The sequence below is a fragment of the Beta vulgaris genome, chromosome 3, assembly GCF_026745355.1.
Source record: "Beta vulgaris subsp. vulgaris cultivar EL10 chromosome 3, EL10.2, whole genome shotgun sequence".
In the NCBI taxonomy this organism is placed as follows: Eukaryota; Viridiplantae; Streptophyta; class Magnoliopsida; order Caryophyllales; family Amaranthaceae; genus Beta; species Beta vulgaris.
Genome location: NC_079204.1, coordinates 55,917,109 through 55,937,819, shown reverse-complemented (window position 1 = coordinate 55,937,819; position 20,711 = coordinate 55,917,109). Strand labels below are relative to the sequence as shown.

The 20,711-nt window shown below is 35.4% G+C and overlaps 3 protein-coding genes and 1 long non-coding RNA gene across 4 annotated transcripts; all 4 read right to left on the bottom strand.

The window, feature by feature from the left end:
• Positions 1 to 3,238: 3,238 nt before the first annotated feature.
• LOC104889700 (auxin-induced protein PCNT115) lies at positions 3,239 to 7,329 on the bottom strand. Its single transcript, XM_010674986.4, has 5 exons — positions 7,020 to 7,329; positions 6,230 to 6,430; positions 5,435 to 5,607; positions 4,924 to 5,026; positions 3,239 to 3,718 (listed from the first exon to the last, which is right to left on the bottom strand). The coding sequence occupies exons 1-5, from the start codon at positions 7,233 to 7,235 to the stop codon at positions 3,377 to 3,379; spliced, it is 1,035 nt and encodes a 344-aa protein (XP_010673288.2). The 5' UTR covers positions 7,236 to 7,329; the 3' UTR covers positions 3,239 to 3,376.
• Positions 4,041 to 4,917, bottom strand: LOC130590671 (uncharacterized). Its single transcript, XR_008968528.1, has 2 exons — positions 4,578 to 4,917; positions 4,041 to 4,383 (listed from the first exon to the last, which is right to left on the bottom strand). It is a non-coding gene; the product is annotated as an uncharacterized LOC130590671 (long non-coding RNA).
• A 1,706-nt stretch (positions 7,330 to 9,035) lies between the features above and the next one.
• LOC104889698 (probable aldo-keto reductase 2) lies at positions 9,036 to 14,382 on the bottom strand. The gene is made up of 5 exons (XM_010674983.4): positions 13,944 to 14,382; positions 12,665 to 12,865; positions 10,423 to 10,595; positions 10,166 to 10,268; positions 9,036 to 9,560 (listed from the first exon to the last, which is right to left on the bottom strand). Exons 1-5 carry the CDS (start codon positions 14,145 to 14,147, stop codon positions 9,222 to 9,224), a joined length of 1,020 nt encoding a protein of 339 aa, XP_010673285.1. The 5' UTR covers positions 14,148 to 14,382; the 3' UTR covers positions 9,036 to 9,221.
• A 2,319-nt stretch (positions 14,383 to 16,701) lies between these two features.
• On the bottom strand, positions 16,702 to 20,711 carry LOC104889697 (probable aldo-keto reductase 2). Its single transcript, XM_010674982.4, has 5 exons — positions 20,421 to 20,711; positions 18,581 to 18,796; positions 18,140 to 18,312; positions 17,913 to 18,015; positions 16,702 to 17,285 (listed from the first exon to the last, which is right to left on the bottom strand). The coding sequence occupies exons 1-5, from the start codon at positions 20,643 to 20,645 to the stop codon at positions 16,950 to 16,952; spliced, it is 1,053 nt and encodes a 350-aa protein (XP_010673284.2). The 5' UTR covers positions 20,646 to 20,711; the 3' UTR covers positions 16,702 to 16,949.

Here is a 20,711-nt window from a genome sequence, read left to right as displayed (position 1 = left end):
AGTAAATCACATGTAACTAAGCAATTTATAGTGGTAGTTTCGTTGAAATGTCATAAAGGGCAAAAGAAATTTCAAAGTAAGATGTGCGTGATTTGTTCAAGTCATGAAAATATGGAATCCAAAAGAATGATTTAGGACAATAGCTTTTAACTGTTCTTTTTTTACTAGTGTATGACGTCTATTGGATAACGTGGTTATCAAGTTTGATTGAAAGATTCACTACTCCTGTATAATTTTGACTTCAGACTCTTCTGAAACCACTTTATAATTTTATATACATAACCAGGAATTCGTAATGCAGTCAAGTTGTCAAGTTAGAATATATACCAAGTTCTCTTCACCTGATCTATGAACTATGATGAATCAAAGGTGATGTACTTTTATTTATTTATTTATAAGGTGAGAAAAAGGCGTCCTAATTGGAACTAATCTCGCACAGGTTAATCGGGCCCGGGTTTACAGGCAAGGCCCCTTGGGAGTAGGGGGAATGATAAGGAGAAATCCCCACCTTTAAAGTGCCTCTAGTAGAGTTTGATCTCACAACCTTGAGGAAGTGAGATACAAACCAAACCACTAGACCATGTACTACTTGGTAATTTTACATTGTACTTGATCTTTTTGACTTTCCACATTGTACCCCTAAACTTTCTAAACGTTACACAAAATACTCTTACACAAAATATCAAACAGTCGTAGAGCTTGGGCTATCTTAACCTATGGGAGTAGAATAGGATTTTTTAGCCTTATTAGTTGATTAAGGTTCGGGGATATGTATGATTTGAGAAATTAAAGGCTAAGTGAGATTTAGGGTAGGATTTTCTATTAGTAAGGGTATTTTGTGTGACGTTTAGAAAATTTAGAGGTACAATGTAAAAAGTTGAAAAAGGTTAGGTTCAAAGTAGAATTTCGTAAAACACAACAACACTCCATCTATAAGAACTAGTTGTCACTTCAATTATGTGAGGAGAAGAGAAAAAATTGGAGATTGGGTGGGGGGATGTGCACCCTCTCTTATCTCCTTCCCATCCCTCCATAATTTTCGTTCTTAATTCGAGCACCACCACTGGATTTCTCCTCTTTTGTTCTGAAAACTTCCAAATTTTCTGGTTCCACCAACGAAGATATGGTATAACTAGAAAAAATTGGATTGTTATGGTGGAAACGAAATATTTAGACGGTTCCGATGATAAAGTGAAAAAATGAGTGGGGGAGGGGCTAGCTGCTTGCCCGCGGGGGTGGATTGGGGTGGTGGGATCGGGTGGGGGGTGCGGGGGTAGGGGTGCAGTAGTAGTGGCTAGGTGGTGGTGGCTATAGAGGAAAATATTGTTAAAGTGAATAATCATATTTTTTCATGGATCGTAATTCGTAAACTAATTCTTATATTATAATGTTTTATTTCAGATTTATAATTGGTATTTTTGTATGTCATAGCAAACTTTATATAAAAACAAAATTTCAGAAGTTATAAAGCATAATTGAGGAAATTATCTATAAATATCTTGAAAAAGTCAAAAATATTTTATTTAACTTTATTTATAGTATCTAGTCAATACTGCTGACGTGTACAGATATTTGACTCACTTTAAAGTTTTATAGTACTCCCTCCGTCCGAAAATATAGTTCCCATTTCCGTTTTGGATGTCCCAAAATATAGTTCCCATTCCCATATTTAGTTCTACATTTTTCGGTAATTTGTCTAAAAAAATCGTGTCCCATCATTTATTTGCTTCTTGAATTTTGTTTTTTACTTTGTTTATTCAACCAAAATGTTACAATCAATGGTCTTTTTTCACCAATTATCTCCATTCTCTCTCCTAAAATCATCTTTTCCCATACAACATTTACTTAAATAAACAAAAAATCTTTACTATCCCAACTTGTATAAATTACCGTGAAAAAAGGGAAATGGTAACTATATTTTGAAATGGAGGGAGTAGCTTTTTTCTTAAGAAGGCTATTCACATCCCCATGCGGCATGCATCCAAGACCTTGACTTGATACTTGCTTCTAATCCTTGAGAACCCAACTATACAATTTTTCAGGGGATTTCAGTGTATTATTATGGATTTATGGGAGTAATTCTTAAATGAAACGTTAATAGAATAATGATTATGCAGCTGAAGATGATATTCGAGATGTGCAGCGGCCCGAAAGAAATATGCTCTACTTAATCACTAATCAGGCGCATTATAATACTACTATAGTACTATATAGATCATGCAAGAAAATATTTTAGGTGTGCAGCCCAAAAGAAATATGCTCTTTTAATCAGGCTCTCATATAATAATACTACTGTAGTACTATAAAATAGATTCCAAACTATGCAACTGTGGCTACCCAAACTGGTTGTTTTAGCTATTAGCTTCTAACCGGTTGTATTAGCTAGTTTGACGAACAATTTGTGTAGAAGTACGTATTTGGTAAATAGCTATTAAATAAAGCTGTTCCGGTATGGAATAAGTATTAGGGTGTGAATCGGTATGTCCTTGGTAAGTAAGCCGGTTCGATTTCCTGCAAGAGAGAACACGTAAACTAGCTCGGGGGTTGATTCGAGGAACGCCCCTCCGATGCCTAAGTCAGTAATGGATAAACCGGAAGCTCTCAAGTGGAGTATGATTGTGTTTGTGAACTACCTTATGACTCAGATCAACGTGGTATTTATAGGAGCCGGCAAGAGTCCTTGTTCAAGTAGGACTCTGCTCCTATTGGTTGGACGCAGGTATATTCCTTTAGGATATACTTATATCCTCTATTGAAGTTCTATCCTTAGTCCCGTAGGCGCATGTAGATAGGAACTGGATCAAACCCAGGCCCATGGGTAATGTCCCGGTGAGAGATACCGTCTGGGTATCTTAACAAAACCGATATGACGAAGTCAATGGTTCTATAGTAAGCATGTTGACCATGACGATACTTATCGGTCTAGGCAGACTGGTATGAAACTTAGTCAGCCCCCATGCAAAAGCTATATTACTTAGACACGAATGGAGTATCTACTCGGATATAGGTGTTCAAGTGTCCGACTCGGCTATTTTGTAAAAAAAGTCAAGTTTATAGTTTAAATTGAAATATTCAAGTAATGTGTCGTGTCGGACACGACATGACACCCCGTTTTTGAGGTATATGAAGGTGTCGGAGTAACACTGAAATGAAGTACTTGGTAAAGGATAGTAATTTGACATATTGGACTAGTCAAACTTCATTTTTTGCCTCAAAACTCAATTTTAAAGAGTAAAAATACACACAAAACCAACTCAAATGATCTTATTCAACTTTATTCTCACTTCCTAGACTAGAATAACTTAAAAGACTTATAGAACAACATCGTATTTTGCATCACTGAAACATAAACACAATCATCAAAGCTGTGGAAAGATTATTCTACTGTCTTCCAAGAAGATAGCAGTGGAGTATCTGAATTTTCCCAAGAGTAAACTTTGTTCCAAGATCTTTCACCCTTCACATTTTCTGCTGAGGCAAAAGACTCGAGTTCAGCCATTTCATCTGGTGTAAGTTTCACTGATAAAGCCGCGATATTTTGGTTCAGATTGTTGATCTTGCTGGTTCCTGGGATGGGACAGACATCACCTCCTTGATGATGAACCCATGCTAGAGCAAGCTGCGATGTGGTGCACCCTTTCCTTGCTGCCATTTCGCTCACACGTTCGAAAATGTATTTGTTATGCTCAAGGTTTTCAGGCTGGAACCTCGGTAGATCCTACAAGAGTTTGTATCAGCAAAATTAACGAGAGCGTAAAGGAAAGTATTAGGAGTACATAAGGAAACGAGTATAATACTAATAATATACTTACGGAACTTACCTAATATCATAAGGAAACTATACTCGTTTAGTCGTTTTCTTATGTACTCTAATAGAAAGTGTGAGAAATGTAGTAAAGAATAAATAGTCCAAAAGAGGTGCAAAACAGATTGTGATGATTAAAATTTGGTTTATTTTGCATGTTATTAATGATTCAATGATGTTATATGGTAAGATCGCTGTCTGCCTGGGCGTCACGCAGCGCGTAAAAAATAAAAAGAAAAAAAAGGATGAGGAGCTAGCTCATGTGGTAGAGCACTCCCCTCTGATCCTTGAGGTCAGGGGTTCGATCCTTACCCCCAGCATTTAATGCTGGGGTATTTCCTTAGCATGATGTGTATGCTTTACCAGCCAATGTGCTGGTAGTTCCTACAAGGCTAGTAGCCTTGGTAGGGGTTAGCCCTTGGGCTGACTTAATTTCCCAATCAAAAAAAAAAAAAAAAATATGGTAAGATCGCTTAAGATATCACAATGCACCCACAGTTCACATTCATGTTACTTGGGCATATGTAGAAATAAGTAAGAATTTTCCGAGTATGCATAAGAATATACATGTACCATCTCTATTCTATATGGGAAGAGGGATAGGACACCAAAATATTAGAAACCCCATTTTACCCTCACTATATCTTTATTCTAACTACTTACTTTAATTAAAAAAAATAAAAAATGTAAAAATAAAAAAAGAATTTCTACATCCCCTAAAAAAAAAATTCTACGTATTTTCGCACGCATCGCGTGCATATAAAACTAGTACTACCATATGATATCATTATACGCAGAAATATCTCTAGCAACATTTTTGCCTAATGTAGCAAATGGGCAGTTAGATGTACATAACCTTAATTATCCATACATTGTGAAGGTACTACCCTGTCCTTGATAATTGCAAAGAGGTTATTTTGAATGAAATTGTGATCCAATATGCCTAGGCAACATAATTGACATACAATTTCACATCAAATTGAAGTATTAGACCATTTCTTGTGACGTTTGGTTCCTTTTATCGAAATACTAAGTTGAAATTGACAAATTGTGTGTTAGCTTTAGAAGCTCCTTCAAGTTTGATGAAATATATGAATACGAAAAAACTTATAAGTTACCTTGCGATAGTCATGTTCATAATAAGTTTCAACCACCTTCGGCCCCAAAGAAAAGAATCCACGTCCTAAAGGACTATACGGAACAATGCCAATGCCAAGTTCTCTGTTCAACAACAATATTAGAACAAGATAATGTTCAATAGTCTCACATTAGTCAAAAATATTCGATCAATGTTGGTGAAGTGAATAATATGATACTTGATTTCTCGGTAAAGAGAAATATGACCAACAATAGTTCGAATGTATATAAAAGTAATTTCTTTTTTTACACTTCTTATTATTAGATGCTGCACCATAAATCTCACGATAGGTGCCTAAAGACTCATAGTGAACTTCAATGGGAGCTTCTCTTGAAGCAATAATGCGTTGATCTAGCTGCCACCAGAGCCACAAAAGACTATCTAAATGGATTATTTTCTGACGATAAGCTCCAAATATTATGGTATGACCTTTCTTATTAATCGGATTTCTCGTCTTGAAAGGCAATAGTGATGAATTATAGTAGATTTACCTGCAAGTAGGTACTATGTCTTCCTCTATATCTCGTGACCATAGAGACCACTCCATCTGTATGGCTGTTATTGGATGGACTGCGTGTGCTCGTCTGATTGTTGCTGAAGATGCTTCCGATAGACCAATGTACTTGATCTTTCCTTCTTCAACCAGTTTTTTAAGTTCCCCCATCTAACCATTTAAAAAACAGATGAACATATTAGTACAAACATCATAGTAGAAGCAATTGTAATGATTATGAGTATACGATCCAAAGCTCGAATAATAATCGATCTATAGGCTAAAATTTTCCTATACTTTCTCGAAACCTATACTGTTTACTTGAGTGTACCATACACCAAGACTAAAATTTTGCTCATAGATTGCTCATTTGTTAATCATTTGGAATAAGAAATACCCTTGCGTGTATGGTACACTAGCGCCCTGTTTGGTTAGTGGTCATAAATACTACGTGGTAATGGTAATGAAATTTAGTGTAAATTTGTAGAGAAATTCTCGTGTCAATGATCTTAGAATAAAACTTTATCACAAACCATGGGTTTCCTTTTATAAATTATCATTACCACCCAATACCATCTTCCCAAGTGGTAACGGATGGTAATGAGATTTTAGGAAGAAAATGGATAACTTGGGATGAAATAGCATTTAGTGTAATGGTAATGACATTGGATTTTTAGTACAAATTTACGCTATAATGCATTACCATTCCCACCATTTATGACCTCTTACAAAACGGGCCGTAGACAGGAACACAAACATCTAGTAACAGATTTAAGGCAAGTAAGGCGCTCACCGTGACTTCAATGGGAACACTCGTATCGATGCGATGCTGATAATAAAGGTCTATGCATTCAACGTCAAGCCTCTTCAAGCTAGCCTCACAACAAGCTCTCACATAGGCAGGATCACCACGCACCTCGATCTTACCATCAACCCTTTTAATCCCAAATTTGGTTGCCAATTGTACCTTTTCTCTCATTCCTCCTTTCAGAGCCTGATTCATCAAATAAAATCAGTTAAAGTTTGCAGGTAACTTCAAAAAATAACTGAACTGAATTAAACCAAACTGAACTAAGCTCAACTGATGTGAGCTAAACTGAGCTAAAGTGAAATGAACTGAAATAGGGGTCAAAAGAACAACGCCTAATTGTAATAAACTTACATATACGTTTTCTTTAGGATGTCACTTATCAATGTTCATAATAATGGAACTTCGTCTATGATCTAGCACGCAACACGTTGTGCGTGGACGGGTATTAACATTAGGGAAAAGCTATATGCAACCCTAAGGGCTGTATATAAGAAGTTAAAAATAGAAATAAGTTGCATTAATTGATCATTTATTACATAGATTAATGCAAAAAATTTCCATAAATTCACAACTTATTTTCATTTTAAGTAGTATATTTATGTCTTATATACAACCTTAAAAGCTGCATATAGCATAACCCTTAACATTATCACCATTTATTACCATTAACCAAACACATAATAGTACCTACTAACCCACAAAAACTCAAAACTTCATCAAAATCAATGCCAAAAAAAATCAAACAAAGAGACCAAAAATAAAATCAACTTACCTTGCCAAGGAGAATCTCATTGGTATGAGGTCCATAAAAGTCAGAAGTATCAAGAAAAGTAATGCCAATATTGATAGCATGGTGTATAAGTGTGATCATGTCTTCCTCAGATTTTGGAGGGCCATAAAAAGCAGACATTCCCATACAACCAAGACCTTGAGCTGATACATCTAAACCTTGAGAACCCAACTTCATTCTCTTTACTATACTTGCCATTTTTTCTTTGTTTCTTTCTTTCTTACTCAGTGTTTTTGCTCTGTTTTTTTTGGCTATTTAGGAGAAAGTGTGGGAGTATGAGTAAACTACTTTGTGAACAAGGGTGTATTTATAATGGTAAGTTTGTTGAAATGTAAAAAAGTAGAGAATTTTCTTGATTACATACGTAACTGGTGAGCTCATGGAAATAAAGATGTGAGCTATGCACTTATGCAATTGTAAATGAAAGATTGAGCAGCCTAATCTGTCTCTCAATACAGTATACAGAGTAATCATTATTATACTTCCTCCGTTCTGTTTTAAATGAAACATTGGATGAAATGACACTATTCATTGATCAATTTTGACTCCAATTTATCGCTATTATATAAAGAAAAACATAGTCAAGTGGGATCTTGTTAGATTCATCTCGATGCATACTATCAAATTATAACTTTTTTATATTTTTTACGCGTACACAACTGTAGATATTAATCACTAAAGAAGCGCGTTGGGTTACGTGAAAAAGCAAACGTTTCATTTAAAACGAAACGGAGGAAGTATTATACTTCCCTCCGTCCTATAATACTCCCTTCGTTTCAAAATATAAGGCATGTACGATATTCGAGGTCGAATGTTGACCGTTTATTACTCTCAATTTATGTTGATAGAAAATTTTAAAAAATAATGTTATTATAATATTTTTCAAGACGAATCCAACGGTATAATTTTTATAATTTTTATTTATCATATTTGAGAGATATATGTGGTCAAAGTAAATTTTTGTAGAGCATAAATGCCTTATATTTTGAAACAGATGGAGTATAAGTCATGTTTCTTTATAAGGTGTCCCAAAATATAAGTCATATTTCTATTTTCAATAAATAATTATGCCCAAAAATCAAAATACCCTCATAAAAATAATTTAATTTTCAAAATGTCCTCATAATTTCAGCTTCCAATGCACCATTACTAATGACAAATTGAAATCTTTTATCGTATTAAGCTCCTCTACACATTAAACCATGCAACATTAATATTCAGTTTTTTATTTTTGTTAAAAAGAAATAACAATATAAGTTTTTCCTAATAAAAATTAATATTTGTATTGAAATAAAACAAGATTCTACTTTATATTAATTTCCGTGTAAAAACATAATCAGAACTTGTATTATGGGACGATGGGAGTATAAAGCTAGAAAAATTTGTTTCGATGTCATTGTTCTGCCATGTGGCAAAGCAAATTGTTTCTGCCAACTGCCGACTGCCAAGTGTCACTACTTCCAATTTGCTGAATTGTCATGAGCAGCAGACCTTTGTTGAAAAAAAAAAAGAACCATATCCTGTTACCACTGCCATCAAAAGTAGTACACTCTTATAGAGAAAGTATAGTCCCGTACTCGCTATGGACAACTTTTCCCATATCAGTTACTTGATATGATTAGATGTAACTCAGATATGATTTAATAGCGAACTGATATGATTTGATGTAGCCCAGATATGATTTAAGATTTCAACTAATAAGCTCCCCAAAAAAAAAATGAAAAACTTTTTTTATATAATTTTTTAATACTACTTTTGTCATAAAAATTACATAAATGCCATGGTATTAGCACATACCCGGTATGGGAATATCATTGCTTCACTCTTATATACTTGAATACATCCATTCATCAAAAAATTAATTTTAGTGTAATTTTTGTATGGAAAGCATTCCACTTATGTTAACACTATTGAAATTTATCTCTGAATATGTGTTTATTGCTTGTGAACTAGTTATTGGCTAGAGCAATGTCCCAAATTGTAGAATGTAATTTGAGATTAAACAAGTGAAATATGAATTATTATATAGTTTGAAACACTATACTTCACTAGCAAATTATATAAAACAGGGGTAGTGTTACAAATTATAAAAGTAAGATATACTGATACAACTGAAAAACTCTCTCTATATATTGCCATCAAGGTCAGAGTACTTGAAAACATCCATTCCTACAATGGTCTGGTTCATGATGTTTGCCAAGAAGATAAAGGTGGAGTATCAGAGTCCAGCCAAGAAAAGGTTTTGGTCCATATTCTATCACCCTTCACATTATCACCTGACGCGAAAGACTCGAGTTTAGCTAAATCATCAGGTGTAAGTTTCACTGACAAGGCTGCAATGTTTAGGTCCAGATTGTTGAGCTTGCTTGTGCCTGGGATAGGACAAACGTCGCCCCCACGATGATGAACCCAAGCAAGAGCGAGCTGTGATGCAGTGCACCCTTTCCTTGCTGCCATTTCGCTCACCCGTTCAAAAACATGTTTGTTATGCTCAAGGTTTTCAGGCAGGAACCTCGGTATATTCTACAGAGAACATATCAGCAAAATTATTAAGAAAATACAAGAGGGTGGGTATGTAATGAAGGCAAGTATAGTAGAAATTAAAATGTTAGGAAATCTAACATGTTTAGGAATGACTGGAACCATTAACTATTGACTTGAGTGCAAGTTCATGAACGATTCTTCGATTTTGATTTCAAATTTTGTTTACCTACTTGACAAGTATAAATGTTTCAATCTGCTAAGTGCTAACAGTAGAGATCATAATAGAGGAAAAAAATTAGATGGATCACACTCTTTTCCCAGCTTTATTACGCTTAAAACTTTCCTTTTAAAACTTTTGCTGCAATCGAAGGCAACTTATAGGGCTTCATTGTTCTGTACAGAACAATGTGACCTACCACTTCATAGCAAATAGATGTACATAACAGTTTCCAGATGCGTGCATTCAATTGTCCATTGTAATCTGAAGTTGGAATTTTTCCTATTAGAGGCTTTTAAAACTTGGTTGAGAAATGAATTAACATTATATGATTGGAACTTTTCAAAGTCTTGCAAGCTTTTAAAATAATCTGAGATACTGAGAAGACCAGCATTGTTGAATGCAATATCAGGAGAATTGAACAGACCTTTCTGTAATCCCCTTCGTTGAAGCTTTCGACCACCTTAGGCCCTACAGAAAAGAATCCACGTCCTAGCGGGCTATATGCAACAATCCCAATGCCAAGTTCTCTGTTTAACATTAAACAAGATTTTTAACTACTTAGTGATTACAACTCACAACGACTAGTGAAATCACCGATCTTAGTGAAATTAGTAGAGTTTGTGTTTGAAAAAGTTTACAGGAAAATTTCTGTAAAAAGGAAGAAGTGAAAGGTGGACTAACCTGCAGGTAGGCACTATTTCTTCCTCTAAATCTCGTGTCCACAATGACCACTCCATCTGCACAGCTGTTATAGGGTGGACGGCATGAGCCCTCCTGATTGTCACAGCACATGCTTCTGATAGACCAACATACTTAATCTTTCCCTCTTCAACCAGCTTTTTAAGTTCTCCCATCTGGAACATTGGACAGCAGCAGCAGCAATGGACGAAAAAAACAAAATATTATAATTTCGGAACATACTGAACATTGAAAACCAAACATTCTGGTTCAGTTTTGGGATGCAGCCAAAGCATGAACCAGCCATCAATTGTAACATCTAACAGATTTTTGACCGGTTAAACTATTTAACAGCTGAAATGATGCATACATCTCATCAATTTACAACGAAAAAAAGCAGATACGACAGCGAGAAGACGAACTTCAGCCATATGGTATGTGCATCTTAATCTACTTCATACCATACCTCATTTACAGTTATGAAATTGGTATGCAGCAGAAGGGCTTTCCCCTTTCTTATGTGTTAACTTTGGTATACGTTTTCAACCCTTGTTTCTCTCTACAAGTCTGCCTCATTTACCTACTATATCAGTCAAACTCGGCAATGAAATGATCCCTATATGCTACTCCCTCCGTCTTTTTTTAGTTGCTACATTTAATTTAGCACACAGACCAAGGAAACATGTGGGGACCATTGAAAAGTAGAACGATAAAGCATAAAGTAGTTGTCTTTTTGTGTGATGAAGACAAAAGTAAGGGTATAACGGTAAATAATATGTGGGTATCACATACTAAAAGTAAAAATATTTGGGAAATGTAGCAACTAAAAAGAGACATGTCTAAATAGTAAAATATAACAACTAAAAAAAGACACGGAATATATTTTTCGGCGATTGGAAGCACTTTTATCAGTCAACAAGATCTATCACCGTGAAAAAACTTAATTCATTAACATATACAGATTTTCCTCCATTCTTGATCCAACCACATTTTTCTACCAATATATAAATAACTTAATTCATTAACATATACAGATTTTCCTCCATTCCTAATCCAACCACACTTTTCTATCAATATATATAAAAAAATGTTAAGTTATAGACTGTTGTATATTTTTGAAATGTAGACTCTCAAAGTTGCGGGATGACAAACGTAAAAGTCAAAGTGTTAGATTTATTTAGTAAACGCAGAAGTATGATGTTTGACCACTCATTACAAAGTAGATCCTTAACCATCTCATGTTTTATATTGTCTCAGTTCATATTATTATATATTTCTGGAAACACCCACCCCTAAGGAAAAAGTTAGTACTCCCTCCGGTCTTTATTAGTTTACTCGTATTCCTTTTTGGAATGTCCCTTATTAGTTTACTCCTTTCTTTTGTTTCTATTTTTGGAATGGGACCACTAACTTTTCATCACACATTCATTCCACATTAATATAAAATAATAGTTTCTCTTTCTTTCTATGACCCAGAACATTATTTCTCCTAAAAGCCAATGCAAAAGAAAGGGGTAAACTAATAAAGACCGGAGGGAGTATTCAACTATTCTGCTAAATTAGTGTGTGATGTACACCAACTCTTCTCGGATCCACGGTTGCATTTGTTGCACTGCGTTTCTGCCTGCAACCTCCATTGCAGATTTATTTTTTTTTAAACAAAAAACGAAAACATAAATTCAGCAGTTAATTTCCATGAATTGCCTGCTGTGATACCATTTGCTAAGAATTAACACAGCTTAAGCATCATCAATGGCAGATAATAAGGAAGAAGAAGAAGATTTGGTTGATCAACTGAAAATACAGCAAAATGTAAAGATAATTACAAGCTTTTGAGGCTTGTTCTCTCCCATTGAACTCTGCTCACCCAAATACTAATCAATTTTCAACATGCAATTTCTTTCCTAATCATCTCTTATTTATAGTAGTATGCCGCTAACTAACTCTCTTATCTTCCTTCTCAAGACACTTCTGCCTGAATTATATTGCACTACCTTAAATGCGCCTCCCCCTGATGGATTTATAGCATATTCATGGTATGTGTTGTATAAATAGCCGCAAAGATCAAGTGAAAGTGCATAGTGAAAGTGACTTCATGCACTTATTGTAACCTTAAATAGTAGTAGCTAAACAGGTTCCAAACATAAAAACCAAAGAGTAAAGTTCACTAGCACATCAAAGTAAACAGACGAGTTCGGAAACAACAAAAAACAAGGGGGTAAACTATGTTTATTAGAGCACTTACTGTGACTTCAATTGGAACACGAGTATCAACACGATGCTGATAATAAAGGTCTATGCAATCAACATCAAGTCTCTTCAAGCTAGCCTCACAAGCTTCCCTCACATAGGCAGGATCACCCTGTACCTCCATCTCACCATTAACACGTTTAAACCCAAATTTGGTCGCCAATTGCACCTTCTCCCTCATCCCTCCTTTTAGAGCCTGATTCATCAATAGAAAAAGTTCAATGTTTTTACAGATCTAGAAAAAATCATCTTAAACAACATAATGTGAAAGTTGAATGCCAAAATGCTTTGATTTTTAGATGCAGATTCAAAAGCCTAATGTAAAACAACACTGAGAAGTTTGCAGTTCCTCATAATGTTGTATACAATTAGTTACAGTTTAATCCTAATTGAAAGTTGGGAACTTTTGCACCCGAACCACCATACTGTCCATCAATTTATACATACCATCACAAAAAAAGGCATTTATTAACTCGATACGAAAGGCCCTCGTATTATGAGTGCGTTCTCTTCACCTGAATCTTAGTGAACTTATTGAAGCTTATTGGAGCTCATATGAGTATATTGGGACATACTTATTTAACTGTTTTAAATATAAACATAGATTATCTGAACTATCTGAATTTACTGGAACTTATCTAAATCTATACTTTCCTAAAACTTACTATTAACTTATTAAGCTAAAGAAAATGCACCCTAAAAGCCTAAACTAGGTCAATTTTATTGCATACAAGCATAGAATTACCAATAAATCAAAAGTGGGTAACTTTGTACCCAGTTTATATAACAGACAAGACCCATCAAACAAATAAAAACATTTGATTTGAGCCTCACCTCCAAAATAATCTCCGCACAAAATGGGAAATTAAGTGAACAATTGTAGTAGTATACACTACAAAAAGAAAGGGTAATAACTTAAGCACAAGATTCACCATACAAATTCCATTAATTTACCACATACTAATACAATCATAAACCAAAAAAATCAAAAAGATGAAAAATTTGAACCTTTCCTACAAAACCCACAGATCAAAACCCATCATTTAATCACACAATCAATCCCATCAATTAGGGTATGTTCTCTTCGGCATAAAACAGCTAAACTGAATTGAATTGAACTAAATTTAATTGAACTGAAATGAATAGTGATAGGTGAGAGTAAAAGTATTGTCACCAAACTGAACTGAAAATAAGCTGGGGGAGAACAGGTCCTTAGTACATGCATAAAGTTACAACTAATCTCCAAAATTAACCAAAATAAGAGAAAATTGTACCTTGCCCACAAGAATTTCACTAGTAAATGGGCCATAAATATCAGCAGTATCAAGAAAAGTGATGCCAGAATTAATGGCATGGTGAATTAGTGCAATCATCTCATTTTCTGGTTTTGGGGGTCGAACTAATCCTGCACATCCAAACCCTTGAATTGAAACCTCCAAACCTTGTGAACCCAACTTCATCTTCCTCACTTCCGCCATTTTTAGTATCAATCTCTTTGATTTTCTCTCTCCTCTGTACTGAGAAAGCTGATGATAATCCTAACCCACTTCAAATGCAAACTTTACTGGGAAAAAAGAACCTTTATATGAATAATGAATGACAGAATGAGATTGGAATAAATGTAGCCACTTTATTATTATGACTTCATCCATGACTTCACTCAATTGACTTCATTCATGATTTGGACTCGTAACAACAAAAAGTATGCAACTTCTACATTAAGGTTGTTGGAGATTTGATTCTTTTGAAAGGGAAACTTGTTTTAGGATGTATAAGTGGAGATAAAAGGATGTTTGGATCGGATCGGATCGGGTCGGGTCATTAATAGAGGATGAATTATAACTTAGGAAAATTTGATTTAAACACTCCCAACCAATTATGGGCATCCTCACAAAAACAGTCTCAACTATCGTTTTTTATTGTTCAGCCCCAACTTTAACCCCACCTTTACACTAGTGGTCCAAGTGGATTGGTGACTTGCTAAACCAGTAAAAAAATGAATTATCCCTTATTTTTATTTTTCTTTCACCAGTTTTTTTTACCACTCTTTCAGTCTTTCTCCTTCCTCCCCTTCCCCTGCCACCCCACCACCATACAACCACCAATGCCACCACCCTCACCCCTCCACCCCGCACATCCTTCTCCCAGCTCCCACCCCGCAGTCCTAGAACGCCCCTACTATGTCCGCCACCCATCCTCTAACCCCCAATCCCAATCCCCTGCATCCTCCCTATTTCTCTCTCGCCTTCATCTTTAAGGGTTTTCGAGAGGTGGCTTGAAAGGTGGCGGAGGTGTTTCGGGGATAGGGGAGGTGTTCCGTGGGTGAGGGAGATGTTTTGGGGGTGATTTCGAGGGTGTGGGAGGTATTTCGAAGTGATTTCGAGGGTGGTGGTAGCGGGACAAGGGAGTGAGTTTTAGGGCGGAGGAGGGGTGGCTGGAGCAAGGGAGGGGTTTGGGGACATAATGGGTGGCTAGGGAAGGGGAGCTGAAGGAATGAGAGATTTCGGGGGAGGGGTGGCTGGAGCAGGGGTTTCGGGTGCAGGGAGTTTTACAGGCGAGAGGAGGATTATTGGCAGGGGCAGGGGATGGGTGGTGGGGGGAGGATTGGCTAGGGAAGGGTGGGTAGCGGGGAAGGAGGAGGGTTGGCAGGTGAGGAGTTAGGGGAGGTGGGGAATGGCTTAGTGGGTAGTGGGTAATGGGGTGGAAGGTGAGAGGGATGGGTGGCAGTTGAGAAGAGGAGGGAGCAGTGAAGGAAGGATGGAGGGAGAGAGGAAGAAGATAGCAAAAAAAAAAAAAGGCAAATTACCTGCTCGAACTACTATTGTAAAACACCCTTCAAAGTTGGGAATGAACAATAAAAAACGATAGTTGAGACTGTTTTTGTCAGGATGCCCATAGTTGGGACTGATTAAATCAATTATTCCTATAACTTATAAACATAACGATATAAACGAACATAAAATAATGTTTGGATTGGTTCGGGCCGTCAGATCATTATTCTCATTTGTTGAGGATGATTCATTCGATTTGATTTTCGACTTGTATGTAATTTTAATTTTTAAGTAAAGTTTGGGTTCGAGTAAATTATTTTAATTAGATAACTAAGTATTGGTCACATTTTCTAAATCTGTATGTATATAGGATACTCCTGATAAACTTTTTTTAAACTCTTGATATTCTCAATTTGTGCAAAAAAATTCCTAATTTTTTTTTTTACAAAAATTCCTTATTTTTTGTCCAATAGAGACATATGAGAATTCCTCAATTTATAAGAGTGACATTTTTGTCTTTAAGATAAGGTGGACAACCTTTAATGTGGTGTATACAAACTTTCATAATCCTATATATTTGATTTGTCTTATTTGAAAGAAATATATGTTCAAATGAGTTTAATTTGGGACTAATGAGTTTAATCATATCAAATTCAGAGTTTAAACTTGAATAAGTTATTTAAGTTTAGGACCAATGGGCTCATATATGTTGAGTTTGCAATTAACAAACGCTCCCCAAGTGAATTCACAACTGCTTAAAGCACATTTTCCAAAAACAAAAAATTGAACTATAAGTTGTATATTTTAGATAGAGATATTTATGAGGAAAAAAATCTAAACAGAGGTATTTTAACTTTAAGAAAGCCTATTCATGTTACTTAAACTTTTCCAAAACACAGAATTGGAAAAGCATACTTATGCAAAAGAAACAACCCGTATTTCTACTAAAATAGATAAAGGGTATCAAGTAGTACTTAGTTTAGTGATAAGATTTGTATCTCATAATTTAAAGGTTATGGAATCAAACGCCACTAAAGACACTTTAGGGCGGGATTCCCCTTATCAATCTATAAAAGATAGATGAAAAATTAATGCAACATTTTGCAAAAGTTTATTAATAAAAATTGACAATATTTGATGAATAATTTCATAGTATTACATGTTTGCACATTAATATCTTTATTTATACTTTTTATAAAGATTTCTAGAAAAATTGTATCTTAAAAATACACCTCAAAAGAAACTTAACAAGATTCTCACATGTTAACCTTTTTTTGTCTATATATCTCAACTCTCAAGAAGAAAGAAACTTACTACATACAAAGCCAAGCAAATTACAACAATTTATTTCATCTTTGCTGCCAGTTTTCCAACATCTGATGTTTTATGTTTAGGTATGATTATTAGAGATATATTGTCTGTAAAAGAATAATAGGGACTTTTACTAGTCTTAAGCCTGTATTGTAACACTTGTACAATGATCAATTAGAGAAGATCACTCATTAGTCATTAAGCTTTCCAAGAAGACAAAGGTGGAGTCTGAGAGTTCTTCCATGTATTAGAGGATTGCATAGGACCATATCTATCACCCTTTACTTGATCAGCAAGTGATTCAAGCTCTGCCATTTCCTCTGTTGTAAGACTGATTGCCAAAGCTCCCATGTTTTGTTTCAGATTTTCGATTTTCGTGGTGCCGGGAATTGGACACACATCTTCACCTTGATGATGAACCCAAGCAAGTGCTAGTTGGGAGGTGGTACAACCTTTCTTTGAAGCTATTTTGCTCATCTTCTCGAATAGAAGCTTGTTATGCTCCATGTTCTCAGGTTGCAACCTTGGTAAAGTCTACAATGATGAGAAAATCCATAATTGTCATAATCAAGTAACTAGACATGAGTCATATGACTCATGACACTAGAGGTCAGGTTGCACTGATACGAATACATATATCGGCACAAGGGTACAATATATATAACACTACTACGAATAACCAGCAATAGTGAAGACCTTTTTTCGACTTATAAAATATAGAATTCATCTTTTCTAATCCGAACTTATTTGTTTTGCTTCATTTGGTTGAACATATTTTATACATAGCATAATCAGGGAATTTTTTAAAATGCATATTCTTTTAATGAAAAGATGTATATGTTATTTAATATATCGGGTCTATTTCAGTTTCAGGTTTAGGCTTATCGGTTTAGGTTAATTAGTAGGGTACTATATAAACCTTATTAGTAACCTCTGCCTCATTATTTTGTATTTTGTACTCTCTCCTAAACCTAATAAAATCATTTCTCCTCTGGTTGTGGACGTAGCTAACATATTGTTAGTGAACCACGTTAATTCTTGTGTCGATTGTTCATTATTTTTGCTATTGTTAATCGCATCTGTAACAACATGAATATTAGTGATCTTTTGTCTAACAATAATCATATAGCAAAATTATCATTACATTGTTGCATTACAAACCTTTCGGAAGTCACTATCGATCAAGTTGTCCATAACCTTTGCTCCCAAAGAGAGGAATCCCCGTCCTAGAGGACTATAAGCAACAATTCCAATTCCGAGTTCCCTAAACCAAAAAACGAATCACACAATATTAATGTTCGAGATTATTTTTGAGACGGAGGGAGTAGAACGTTTTTGCTACGAGTTTAGTAGTTAATAGTATATGCTTATTGAAGTGGATCACTCACCTGCAAGTGGGTATAATCTCTTCCTCAACCTCCCTACACCAAACAGACCATTCAAGTTGCACAGCTGTTAAAGGATGAACTGCATGTGCTCTTCTAATTGTTGAAGGAGATACCTCAGATAACCCTATGTACTTGATTTTTCCCTCTTCAACTAGTTTCTTCAACTCACTCATCTGCCCATGATCAATTATCAGAAACAAAAGTGAACAAAATATAGCAGCTGCCAGCTGAGCCACGAAGACAGTTCAAAGTACAAAGAAGGGGATGGGGAGATTCAAACCTGTGACCTATCATTCACAGCACCTCAATCTTAACCACTAAGCCAAGACATCCTTGGTACATTAGAAACAATGTAGTGCAATGTAAATGTAATATCATTTCTTCCGTCTCATGACGAAAACGATCCGAAACCATAGAGAATGAAGAGATGAGAAAACTAACCGTGACTTCGATGGGGATAGAAGTATCAACACGGTGTTGATAGTAGAGGTCAATGCAATCAACACCAAGGCGTTTCAAGCTAGCTTCACAAGCAGCCCTCACATAAGCTGGATCTCCATATTTCTCCAACTTATAGCTTTCATTACCATCATCAACAAACTTAAATCCAAATTTTGTAGCCACCTCAACTTTCTTTCTCCATTCCCCTTCCAATGCCTAGTTTAACAACATAATTCACATAAACAAAATCAAAAATAAGTTCAACCCACCAAGCACCAAATACTTTATAATTATGCAAGAGCGAGAGCGAAGCAGGAATCAAAAATTAACGAGACCAAGAATATAAAAAGCAAAATTATATACTTCCTCCGTTCCCTTTTAAATGAAACGTTTGCTTTTTCACGCAACCCAACGTGCTTCTTTAGTCATTAATATCTTTAGTTATGTAAACGTAAAAAATATAAAAAAGTTATAATTTGATAGTATACATCGAGACGAATCTAACAAGATCCCACTTGACTATGTTTTTCTTTATATAATAGCGATAAATTGGAGTTAAAATTGATTAGTGAATAGTGTCATTTCATCCAATGTTTCATTTAAAACAGAACGGAGGAAGTATAAAAAAATTATCTTTTATCTATCCCATTTTACCGCTCAAGTAAGAGCATTTATATGATATGACACCCAGTTTAATAGAATATATCTTAAAAACCTACCATGACCACTTTAAAAAATATATGGACTGCAAGGGTGGGCCGCAGGGGACTAGGCCCTTGCTAGCCCCCCTTGTAGCTTGGCCCCTATAATATAACTATGTCATTTTGGGTTGGTATAAGATAACGAGCTAAACGAAGCTTGAAGTCAAGGTTGCTTGGCTTGATTCGTTACACTTGCATTTGAATTCAAGCCAAGTCTCGAGCTTTCAGTTTAGATACTTGAGCTTAGAGAAATCATACTTGTTACGAGTTCATTATAGGGAACAATACAAAATTAACATAAATCCAAACATAAGCTCATAGGCAAAACATTCTAATCGGGAATCCTTTCTAAAAGTGAAAAAGGTATTATCCATGTGAACACAAATTAAAGTTATCAAAAGAAATGTTTATTAACACATTATGTTTGATTTATTTCGAGAAGGAGATGCACATAAGAAGTACCCCTTCCGTCTCAACTAGTTCTCATTTTTTTTAGGACGGTCTACGCGATCATTAATATTTGAAGTTATATATTTTTTTAAAAAAAAAATAAGATAAGAAGAAATCTTAACAAGTTGGGGGAATAAAGGAAATTCCAACTTGTCAAGGGTGAAAATCGATGTCAAGACCTCTTGGAATTGGAAGGGAAGCTCTAACCCCTAGGCTATCCCTCGCTTTCAATATCTAGAGTTACCTATTAATAAAAAATTATAATAAGTTGATACAATAAACAATATAGACGAATCTAATAAAATGTCACATGAGTATTTTTTTTACTAGAGATGATCCCGGGCTGGGTCGCGCTTAAAAAAAATTACCCATTGGCCGGACCGGACCAAAATTCGGGCCAAAATTTTGAGCCCAAAGCCCGCTATTTCAGGGCAAATGAGCGGGCTTTTCGGGCCAAAATCGGATCGGGTAAAAAGATAGACTAAAAATTCATTTTTGGCTCCTCCAAAGCGAAAAAATCTGGTCGGACCCGGATGCAGGCCAAAAAATTCTGCCCAAAATCAGGCCAGGCCAAAATGATCAGTTCTATTTTGTACATATCGATAAAATATTTGGTCAAAGGTTTAAAATTTAACTATCAAAAATAAAGTGAAAACTATATTTTAAGATGGAATAAGTTAGGAATTTACCTTGCCAATAAGGAGTTCATTGGTGAAAGGGCCATAAATATCAGAGGTATCAAGTAAAGTAATGCCAGAGTTGATAGCAAAGTGGATGAGCTCAATCATTTCATCGTCGGGCTTGGGCGGGCCGTAAGCCATTGACATGCCCATACATCCTAGTCCTTGGGCTGATACTTCAAGGCCATGTGACCCAAGCTTTATTCTCCTTACATTCATTGTTGATGATGCCATTTTTATTTCTCTTCCTTTTTTTTATGTGTTTCTGATTTCTCTCTTTCTTTGTCCTCAATTGATTGC